This window comes from Bubalus bubalis, chromosome 9 (genome assembly GCF_019923935.1).
Source record: "Bubalus bubalis isolate 160015118507 breed Murrah chromosome 9, NDDB_SH_1, whole genome shotgun sequence".
In the NCBI taxonomy this organism is placed as follows: domain Eukaryota; kingdom Metazoa; phylum Chordata; class Mammalia; order Artiodactyla; family Bovidae; genus Bubalus; species Bubalus bubalis.
Genome location: NC_059165.1, coordinates 102302583 through 102314000, shown reverse-complemented (window position 1 = coordinate 102314000; position 11418 = coordinate 102302583). Strand labels below are relative to the sequence as shown.

The 11418-nt window shown below is 42.8% G+C and overlaps 1 protein-coding gene across 1 annotated transcript; it reads right to left on the bottom strand.

The window, feature by feature from the left end:
• Nucleotides 1-2010: 2010 nt before the first annotated feature.
• On the bottom strand, nucleotides 2011-2952 carry LOC102409555 (olfactory receptor 1I1-like). The gene has a single exon (XM_006044849.3). The coding sequence runs from the start codon at nucleotides 2950-2952 to the stop codon at nucleotides 2011-2013; it is 942 nt and encodes a 313-aa protein (XP_006044911.2).
• Nucleotides 2953-11418: the final 8466 nt, after the last annotated feature.

The following is an 11418-nucleotide window of genomic DNA, read 5'->3' as shown; positions in this document are numbered from 1 at the left end:
CATGGCTTTGCCCCCAAAACCAAAACATGAAACAGAAGCAATATTGTAGCCAATTCAGTCAAGACTTTAAAAATTGTCTGCATCAAAAAAATTGTTGGTGGATTTGAATCTTTGGTGTTGCAGCGTCCAGGTCACAACTCCCATTTCTGTTCCACTAGGTAGCCTCTCTATTTCCTGGAATCCCTTTAGTTTTACCTTTCCCTTGACTGGCTTTTTGATTTCTTAAAAATGTTAACTTTTAAAATATGTTAATACTAACTCTTGTTTAAGAAAGTAGCCATGCAAGGACAAAATGAAATGAAGTCCATTAATTCAGGTCCCCATTTATCCAGTTCTTAACATGTCCCCTTAATGGATAACCCCTCTAAATGACTTCTGTGTAACTTCCCAGGATCTCCATCTCCACACACACACACACACACACACACTTCCTTCTGGGAGTATGAGGGAGAATCTGTCCATGCCTCTCTCTTAGCTTCTGTTTGTTTGCTAACAATCTCTGGCATTCCTTGGCTTGTGGAAGCATCACCCTGATCTCCGCCTTCATCTTCATGTGGCCTTCTCCCTTGGGGGAATGTCTGTGTCCATATTCTACCTTTTTATAAGATAGTCAGTCACGAGGCCATTAGGACCCCCTCCCCCAATGACCTCATTTTAACTTGATGACCTTAGTAAACACCCAGTGGCAGATTTTATTTTCTTGGGCTCCATAATAACTGTAGACGGTGACTGCAGCCACAAAATTAAAAGACAGTTGTTCCTTGGAAGAAAAGTTGTGACAAACCTAGACAGCATATTAAAAAGCAGACATCACTTTGCCAACAAAGGTCTGTATAGTCAAAGCTATGGTTTTCCCAGGAGTGATGTACGGATGTGACAGTTGGACTGTAAAGAAGGCTGAGTGCTAAAGAATTGATGCTGTCAAATTGTGGTGCAGGAGAAGACTCTTGAGAGTCCCTTGGACAGCAAGGAGATCAAACCCATCAGTCCTAAAGGAAATCAAGCCGTTGGAAGGAATATTCATTGGAAGGGCTGATGCTCAAGCTGAAACTCCAATACTTTGGCCAACTGATGTGAAGACCCAACTCACTGGAACAGAACCTGATGCTGGGAAAGACTGAAGGCAGGAGGAGAAGGGAACAACAGAGGATGAGATGGTTGGATGGATGGCATGACCAACACAATGGACATGAATTTGAGCAAACTCTGGGAGATAGAGAAGGACAGGCAAGCCTGGTGTGCTGCAGTCCCTGGGGTCACAAAGAGTCAGATATGATTTAGTGACTGAACACCACCAATGAGAAAGAAGTACTGGGTATGAAGTACCCATATGATTTTGACATATGTTTTTTGTTGTACACAATTCACCCCCTAATTCTAACTCTCTGTGTAACCCAGGCTGCCCATCTGCTTGTTGTTGATAGCACCTGTAGCACCAGGGGCCGGTCAGCCTGCTGAATCACAATCACCGTGATCCAAATGCATCATCTCCTACGTCCCAATCTGGGGGACATGGGAGGCCTGTTGATGACAGTGGTCCTCCTGCAAAGTCAAACCACTAGACTCTATGTAAGACTGAGAATTGTGGCTGCTGAATCCAATAGTGAATCAGCTCATCTCAAAGTCCTTCCCCAAGTCATTAGAAAGCATGGTGATGGCTAATACGTATTGTCTTTATCAGTATTAAAATTGAGCACAGCTAATCTTTCCTTCAAAAAGGAGAAATCCTATAAGCTCAGTACCTCAGAGAGTTTAAGGCTACTTCAAAGTCTCCTCTGCTCTGATCTTAAGGGGAAAGAGATCATGGGGAAAATACACATCTTTCCCTTCCTGTAGCACTTCATTCATCTCTGTTGACACAATCACCATGTTGCTCTGTGATGATTTATTGACATGTCTGTATAAGCCACCAGGCTGAATGTTTTGAGGGCAGAAACAGAGCATATCCTCGTGTCCTAGGCACTGAGCTGTGGTCCTGGAACATGGTAGGCGCTGAACAACTTTTCTGTCCTAGGACTGAGAGGTAGCTGCTTTTCTGAATAGTTTCCTCAGGGCTGCCTTCATGTTCTTGTTCCTTAGGCTGTAGATAAAGGGGTTCAGTGTGGGGATGACCACCCCACACATCAAGGCAGCCGCCTTGTCCTTCTGCGAGGAGGTGGGAGATACTGGCTGCAGGTACACGGCGAAGATGGTGCCATAGAATAGAGTCACCACGGTGAGGTGTGAGCCGCAAGTGGAGAAGGCTTTCCATTTGCCCTGAGCAGAAGGGATCTTGAAGACTGCCCAGAAAATGCAGATATAAGAGAGGAGGATGCATGTGAGAGGGCTGATGCCCATGATGATGCCGAAAGCAAGGATCACCAGCTCATTGGTGTGTGTGTCTGAGCAGGAGAGCTTCAGCAGGGGCATGAAGTCACAGAAGAAGTGGGGGATTTCAGAGCCAGCGCAGAAGGTCAACTGAGCCATGAGGCTGGTGTGGACAATGGACTGGAGGTTGGTGATCAGCCATGACCCCACCACCAGCAGCCCACACACACGGGGACTCATGATGGCCAAGTAGCGCAGAGGGTGGACAATGGCCATGAATCGGTCAATGGCCATCACAGCCAGGAGGAAGCTGTCCATGGTCCCAAACAGGTGGAAGGCATACATCTGGGCAAGGCAGCCTGCAAAGGGGATGGCTTTGCTCTGAGTCCAGAGGTTCACCAGCATCTTGGGGACGGTGGTGGAAGAGAAGAAGATGTCCACCAGGGACAGGTTACAGAGGAAGAAGTACATGGGCATGTGGAGGTGTGAGTCTGTGATGATGGCCAGGATGATGAGCAGGTTTCCAAAGACAGTGACCAGGTACATGGGCAGGAAGAGCCCAAAGAGGAAGCTCTGATGCTCTGGCTTTTCTGAGAGTCCCAGGAGGAGGAATTTTGAGACTGCTGTTCGGTTTTCTGGTTCCATGGACAGCTTTTGTCTACCATGAAGGAGAAAAGGAGGAAGGTGAGAGACATAAAACTTGGAGTCAGAGATAGAGTTCTGTCTCAGCTCCCTGCAAACCTGTGTGTTTTGTGAAAACCCGGGGGATTCTTACAGCTCCCTTCTGTGGATTTCTGTTTCCCCAAGGAAAACTATCCATGTCTGAGAATGGATAGTCTCAAATGTCTGACTGAGTTGCTTTGGGACAACTTAGGTATTGTTCATAAACACACTCATTTCTCTTCATAGAGCCAAGCTTCATAGAAAATCAAATTGAGAGAAATAAAGTCCAAACCTGATCATCTTCTTTCTCTTCTTTTCCCCTCATCTTTTTCTCTTTCCTTTCCTCCTTTCCTCCCTTTCCTCTTCCATCAATAAGACATAATTTTAGCATCTCTTTTGGGTTCATGACTAGAGATATAAGGATGAATAGCACTTTTCTGAAGCATCCAATGAACCCTAAGTTCATTAGGGGCACTTTATGATCTGCTCCCAGTTGATGACTAGGTAGACCCCTTCTCATTTGTCATGATGAGGACGAGTGTTGGAAACTCCAGCAAAAGAATGGAAACATAAAGTGGACAAACATACCTTTCACATTTTAACTTGAGTCCAGTATGTAAATTTATTCATTGGACTTTTTGATGAAGACCAAGTTCTTTTCTAGTATGAGGAAATTGGTGGTAGATCTGTATCAGCTGCCTTGCCTTAGCCATATACATAGGCTGAAATCTGTGTTCTGTTTTTTTCCATGAATGTGGAACAAGGAGTTAAGGATCCTTGCAAAACAATCTGGGTACAGAATCCTTTCAGAATTTTACACGTCTACATCCAAATTGTCTTCCATTACCTTGCTCACATCTATTTTGACAGCAGTTTTTAAAAATGATTCCTTTTTGTTATTAAGTCTTTACAAAGCATACAATTTGGATTTCATGAAACCATATTTCCCATTCCTTCCCTCCCTTCCCTTTCCTTCCCTCTCTCCCTCCATTCCGTCCTTCCTTCCTCCTTTCTGTTATAGTTTGTTAATTTTTACAGTATTATTTAAACAATACATTTGTAGCAGCAACTGCAATCAGCATGATCAGGTTTGGCATTATTTAAAATGACTCAACTGAGCAGAAATGTTTCAACAAGCTAGTGAGTAGGCCCCTGGCCTCAAGCATTCAGTGCACTGGGACAGTAGTCATGTATTTTCAGGGGAAACAGTGACTTTGAATGAACCCAGAATGCTGGTAAAGTAGAAGTTTTATAGAGAACTTTCACACTAACAAAAGAATATCTGGAGCTTTAAAGCTAATGACATTTTGGGGACTTCCCTGGTAGTCCAGTGGCTAAGACGTCATGCTCTCAGTGCAGGAGGCCCCAATTAGATCACTGACCAGGGAACTAGATCCCAAATGCTGTAACTTAGGAGTCTGCAGGCCTCAACTTAAGGGTTGAGTTCACGTGCCTGTGTGCGGCAACTAAGACCCGGCACAGCCAAATAAACAAAATACATATTTAAAAACAGAAAGCTACTGGCATTTTGGAAGTACATTTGGTCTTAACAGTACCTTCACAGGACAAGAAATTCTGTATTTTCGTATGATCTAGACAAACCATCACTGCTTCTTGTAACAGTTTTGCACCCTCAGTAAAATATACAATGTTGTATCATGTCAAACAGATATTCAGAAAGTTTATTCAAAGTAAAAACTCCCAGACACAGCCTGGACTATTCAAAGATAAGCCGTTTCCATGACAATAAGAAAGGTGTGATCAAGTGTCAGTTGACAAAAAGCAGAATGTCCTACATACGTATTCCTGGAGTTAATATGATGACAGGAAAGCAAGTTTGTAAAATAACATTCTGACATGAACTGATATGAAAATATGGACCAAAGGAATGAATGGGAGAGAGCAAGTTTTAAAGAAACGCCAACACGTAGTCATGCCTGATAGTATTCTCATTCACACATTTTAAGCTGACAATGAGTTTGATCCTAGTTTTGTTTCCCCATCTATTTAGAAAGTTCCCATTATTTATTGGGAATTAACAGGTTCATGAACATGAACTTGGGCAAACTTCAGGAGATGGTGAGGGACAGAGAGGCCTGGCGTGCTGCAGTCCATGGGGTCGCAAAGAGTCGGATGTGGCTGGGCGATTGAAAAACAACGACAATCAGGTTCATATAGAAAGTTCAGAGAAAGCAGATTCATACAAGACCACCAAAGCTTGGTTGCATTTGCCTCTTTAAGTCTCCATTTTCCAGTGAATGTGTTTATCCTTCCTTTAAATTAATGAAGACTTATAGAGAACATATTAGGTGCTAGGCACTATATGTGTCTCTTATGATACATAGACAACATAGAAAAAAAAACCAATGTGTCATGATTCACCAGGTCCTTGTAAAATGTTAATATCATCTCTTTCCAGCAATGAGAGGATTTTCCTTTGCTGCCCTCATTTCTTTTTAAAAAAATTATTTATTTTAATTGGAGGCTAATTACTTTACAATATTGTAGTGGTTTTTGCCATACATTCACATGAATCAGCTGTGTACATGTGTTCCCCAACCTGAACCCCCCTCCCACCTCCCTCCCCATCCCATCCCTCAGGGTCATCCCAGTGCACCATCCCTGAGCACCCTGTCTCATGCGTTGAACCTGGACTGGCGATCTATTTCACATATGGTAATATACATGTTTCAATGCTATTCTTTCAAATCATCCCACCCTCGCCATCTCCACAGAGTCCAAAATTCTGTTCTTTACAACTGTGTTTGTTTTGCTGTCTCATATATAGGGTCATCGTTACCATCTTTCTAAATTCCATATATATGCGTTAGTATACTGTATTGGTGTTTTTCTTTCTGACTTACTTCACTCTGTATAATAGGCTCCAGTTTCATCCACCTCATTAGAACTGATTCAAATGCATCCTTTTTAATAGCTGAGTAATATTTCATTGTGTGTATGTACCACAGCTTTCTTGTCCATTCATCTGCCGATGGACATCTAGGTTGCTTCCATGTCCTGGCTATTGTAAACAGTGCTGTGATGAACACTGGGGTACACGTGTCTCTTTCAATTCTGGTTTCCTCAGTGTGTATGCCCAGCAGTGGGATGCTGCCCTCATTTTTTACCTGGTTAAGTCCTCTGGTCTTAAAACCAAATTTCTGACAAGCACATATGAGGCATTTAATGACAACAAAAGTGTTGAGATGTCTAAGGAGCAACACTTAATTTTTTAAAAAATTTTCTTTTATTTTTTGGCTGAGCTGCATGGCATGTGAATTCTTAGGTCCCTGACAAGGGATCGAACCTGCATCCCCTGCATTGGGGATGCAGAGTCTTAACCACTGGACCACCAGGGAAGTCCCCAGAGTTTCTTCATGTGTAGATTTCACAATGACTCTGAGAGGTATATGGTGTTGACCACAACTGGTAATAGAAAGACTGGGGCTGGCCCTTCCCTGGCAGAGTAGTGGTTAAGAATCTACACTTCCATGTTTCCACTGCAGAGGTCATGGGTTCAGGTCCTGGTCTGAACCCACGTGCCAGGTGGTGCATTAAAAAAAAAAAAAGACAGGGGCTGAGAGAGATGTTCTGGGCACTCAGCCTGCATGTGGTTGGGCTCCTAGTTGAACTGAGATTTATTTTCACTCTCTCCAACTCCATTGCTTCTGAGTATGGCCACTCACACCCTATGAGCAGTGGTGTTTCACAGTTAAACTCTGCCAACATGTTCTAAGTCATCCTCTGCTATTAAAGTGTTTTAGATTCTTATTTACCTGCCTTCCAAGAACATTGGTTTATAGAAAGATTTAAGGTTTGCTGAAGTAAATCGGACTACACAGTACATAGTTCAATCAGGATAAGAAAGGTGATAGGTGACCCCATGGTATTTTAAGAACAAGGAAGAGATGCTAATCCCTACTATGAGGAGCAGGACCATGGAAGGTGAACAGGTGGTGAAAGGGAGCTTTAGAAAAGTGAGTGACACAAGCTCTTCCTGGATAACCTTGAGAGATCTCCAGCAGAGATTTAATTAATTTTCAAGGGTTTTTAGACTTGGGTTTGAGGTTTTTATAGGGTGATGCTCAGGTTTCTCTGGGCTTCCTGTACTCCTGTGAGTCCCTTCCTGGCTACACATTTCCAACCGTCTTTGGTTGTTGACAGGAAGTCCTTGCTTGCACTAGGACAGTGGTTCTCAGCCTTGAGTGTACATCAGTGCCACCGAGGGAGCTGGTTAAAACCTCATGCCTTGGAGTGTCTGGGATGGGGCTTGAGAAACAATAGTTCTAGGAAGTTCTCAGGGGACACAGCTGTTACTGGTCCAGGACTGTACTTGAAGAACCTCAGCTTTGGAGAAAACTGTTTTATGGTGACTTCCATCCACAGACCAAAAATGCTTTTTCTCCATATGACTAGCTATAGTGAGTTTGTCCTCTGTACCTTTTGCCTTCTCACGGACTATAGAATTGCTCTCAGTTCCTCTTCTTTTTCTCATTCTCCCTCTCCCTTCACAGTCTCTCTCCTTTCAGGAAGAGATGCAATTCCTCTTCCCCAACCCCTCAAGTTCACTCCTGTTCTCCATCCTTGGCTGACTTACCAAGAGGGTATTACCAAGAGAATGGTCTTGGCGGACTCCGTCTCCACTGGATCCCACAGGATTCTGAGGTCAATGCTAAGACACCAGGAGAGACGTGAGGAGACCCGCCATCTGTGACTTCTGAGGGGAGTCTGATGTCTGTGTTGTACAGGAGGGAATCGTGTATTCCCACCCCAGCTGGGGTATGTGAACAGGGTCACAGCAGGGTATTTAGAGTTTGAGGGCTCTTGGGCATTTTAATCCCATGGCTCCTTGTTAAGGAGGAAGATGCTAATTGTCTTATTTGTATTCTTGCCACTTGTGACCTGTTGTCTGGAGTATGGGCACTTTGGGATAATGGAGTGGGTGACAAAGTGGAGGCACACTCCACTAAGGATACATTCTCACTAGGAAATGCCCTAGTGTCCCTTCCCAGCCCAAACTGAACCTCATGGAAGTTCCCATGCAGGGTGGTCTGGAGGTTCAAGCCCCTCCCTAGGCTGCTCAGGTGCCTGAATCTATGTCCTTTCACTCCTTCCATCATGAAGGAAACTCCAGGAGGATAGGGAACTTATATAGTTAGGTTCACCAGTGAAAGCTCCTGGAAAGTAATCAATAAATTTATGCTGCATAAATCAGTATCAGTTCAGTTGCTCAGTCATATCCAACTCTTTGTGACCCCAAGGACTGCAGAACACCAGGCTTCCCTGTCCATCACCAACTCCCAGAACTTGCTCAAACTTATGTTTATCGAGTTGGTGATGCCATCCAACCATCTCATCCTCTGTTGTCCTCATCTCCTGCCTTCAATCTTTCCCAGCATCAGGCTCTTTTCCAGTGAGTCAGTTCTTTGCCTCAGGTGGCCAAAGTATTGGAGCTTCAGCCTTAGCATCAGTCCTTCCAATGAATATATAGGACTGATTTCCTCTAGGATTGACTGGTTTGATCTTGCAGTCCAAGGAACTTTCAAGAGTCTTCTCCAACACCACATTTCAAAAGCATCAGTTCTTTGGCTCTCAGCTTTCTTTATGGTCCAACTCTTATGTCCATACATGACTAGTGGAAAAACCATAGCTTTGACTAGAAGGACCTTTGTTGGCAAAGTAATATCTCTGATTTTTAATATGCTGTCTAGGTTTGTCATACCTTTTCTTCCAAGGAGCAAGCATCTTTTAATTTCATGGCTGCAGTCACCATCTACAGTGATATTGGAGCCCAAGAAAATAAAGTCTCTCACTGTTTCCATTGTTTCCCTGTCTATTTACTGTGAAGTGATGGGATCAGATTCCATGATCTTCATTTCTTGAATGTTGAATTTTAAGCCAGCTTTTCCACTCTCCTCTTTCACTTTCATCAAGAGGTTCTTTAGTTGCTCTTTGCTTTCTGCCATAAGGGTGGTGTCATCTGCCTATCTGAGGTTATTGATATTTCTCCCTGCAATCTTGACTCTGGCTTGTGTTTCATCCAGTCCAGCATTTTGCATGATGTACTCTGCATATAAATAAGCAAGGTGACAATATACAGCCTTGACATACTCCTTTCCTAATTTTGAACCAGTCCATTGTTCCATGTCCAGTTCTCTTTCTTCTTGACCTGCAGGCAGGCTTCTCAGGAGGCAGGTAAGGTGGTCTGGAATTCCCACCTCTTTAAGAATTTTTCCACAGTTTGTTGTGATCCACACAGTCAAAGGTTTTACTGTAGTCAATGAAGCAGAAAAATGATGTTTTTCAGGAATTCTCTTGCTTTTTCTATAATCCAACAGATGTTGGCAATTAGATCTCTGGTTCCTCTGCCTTTTCTAAATCCAGCTTGAACATCTGGAAGTTCCTGGGTCATGTACTGTTGAAGCCTAGGTTGGAGAATTTTGAGCATTATTTTGTTAGCGTGTGAGATGAGTGCAATTGTGTGGTAGTTTGAACATTTTTTGGCATTGCCTTTCTTTGGGATTGGGATGAAAACTGACCTTTTCCAGTCCTGTGGCCACTGTTGAGTTTTCCAAATTTGCTGGCCTATTGAGTGTATCTCTTTAACAGCATCATCTTTTAGGATTTGAAACAGCTCAGCTGGAATTCCATCACCTCCACCAGCTTTGTTCGTTGTGATGCTTCCTAAGGCCCACTTGACTTCACATTCCAGGATGTCTAGCTCTAGGTGAGAGATCACACCATCATGGTTATCAGGGTTATGAAGATTGTTTTTGTACAGTTCTTCTGTGTATTCTTGCCACCTCTTCTTATTATCTTCTGCTTCTGTTAGGTCCATACCATTTCTGTCCTTTATTGTGCCCATCTTTGCATGAAATGTTCCCTTGGTATCTCTATAATTTTCTTGAAGAGATCTCTAGTCTTTCCCATTCTATTGTTTTCCTTTATTTCTTTGCATTGATCACTTAGGAAGGCTTTCTTATCTCTTCTTACTATTCTTTGAAACTCTGCATTCAGATGGGTATATATTTCCTTTTCTTTCCAGAGGGGACCAAGCTTATTTTTGAATGGGGATTAAGGGATTTCTCTTCAACTTTTGAATCAAAACTGTTAGTGGACTTTATTCTTTGGGGTTTGGGTTTCTATGTCATGCCTCCCATTTCTGTTTCCCTTGGGGGCCTTTTTATCTTCTGGATCCTTCTATTTTTACCTTCTCCCCAACTGGCTTTTTAATGTCTTAAAAATGTTAACTTTTAAAATGTGTAAATACTAACTCTTGGTTAAGAAATTATTCATGCACCACATTTTCTTTATCCATTCCTCTGTTAATGGACATTTAAGTTGATTTCATGTCTTGGCTATTGTAAGTACTGCTGTAATGAACATTGGGGTGCATATATCTTTTAGAATTATGGTTTTTCTCTGGACGTATGTCCATGAGTAAGACTGTAATCATATGGTAAATTAGCCATAAAAAAGAATGAAATAATTCCAATTTACTGTAATATGGATGGAACTAGAGATTATCATACTAAGTGAAGTAATCAGAGAAAGAAAAATATATGATATCACTTATATGTGGAACCTAAAAAATGATACAAGTGAAGTGAAAGTATTATAAGTGAAACTAATGTAAGTAAAACTATGGTGATACTAGTGGTAAAGAACCCACCTGCCAGTGCAGGAGATGTAAGAGATGTGGGTTTGATCCCTGGGTCAGGAAGATCCCCTGGAGGAGGGCATGGCAACCTACTCCAGTATTCTTGCCAGGGGAATTCCATGGACAAAGGTGCCTGGAGGTCTACAGTCCATGGGGTCACAAAGAGTTGGACACGACTGAAGTAACTGAGCACTCACGCATTTCAAGTGAAGCTAAGTGAAACTTCACAAAACACAAACAAAGCCACAAAGTTCAAAAACAAACTTATGATTACCAAATGGAAATGTGGTTGGGGCAGGAGGACTGAATTAGGAGTTTGGGATTAATATATACACACTACTATGTATAAAACAGATAATCAGTAAGGACCTACTGTATAGCACAGGAACTTTCTACTCAATATTGTATAATAATCTATATGGTAAAAGAATCTGAAAAAGAATCAGTTCAGTTCAGTTGCTCAGTTGTGTCTGACTCTTTGCGACCCCATGAATCGCAGCGCGCCAGGCCTCCCTGTCCATCACCAATTCTCGGAGTTCACTCAGACTCACGTCCATCGAGTTGGTGATGCCATCCAGCCATCTCATCCTCTGTCATCCCCTTCTCCTCCTGCCCCCAATCCCTCCCAGCATCAGAGTCTTCCAATGAGTCAACTCTTCCAATGAGGTGGCCAAAGTACTGGAGTTTCAGCTTTAGCATCATTCCTTCCAAAGAAATCCCAGGGCTGATCTCCTTCAGAATGGACTGGTTGGATCTCCTTGCAGTCCAAGGGACTCTCAAGAGTCTTC

Bases quoted from the DNA above. Each gene is read 5' to 3' on its own strand.
- LOC102409555 (XM_006044849.3), bottom strand. From the start codon at position 2,952: ATGGAACCAGAAAACCGAACAGCAGTCTCAAAATTCCTCCTCCTGGGA.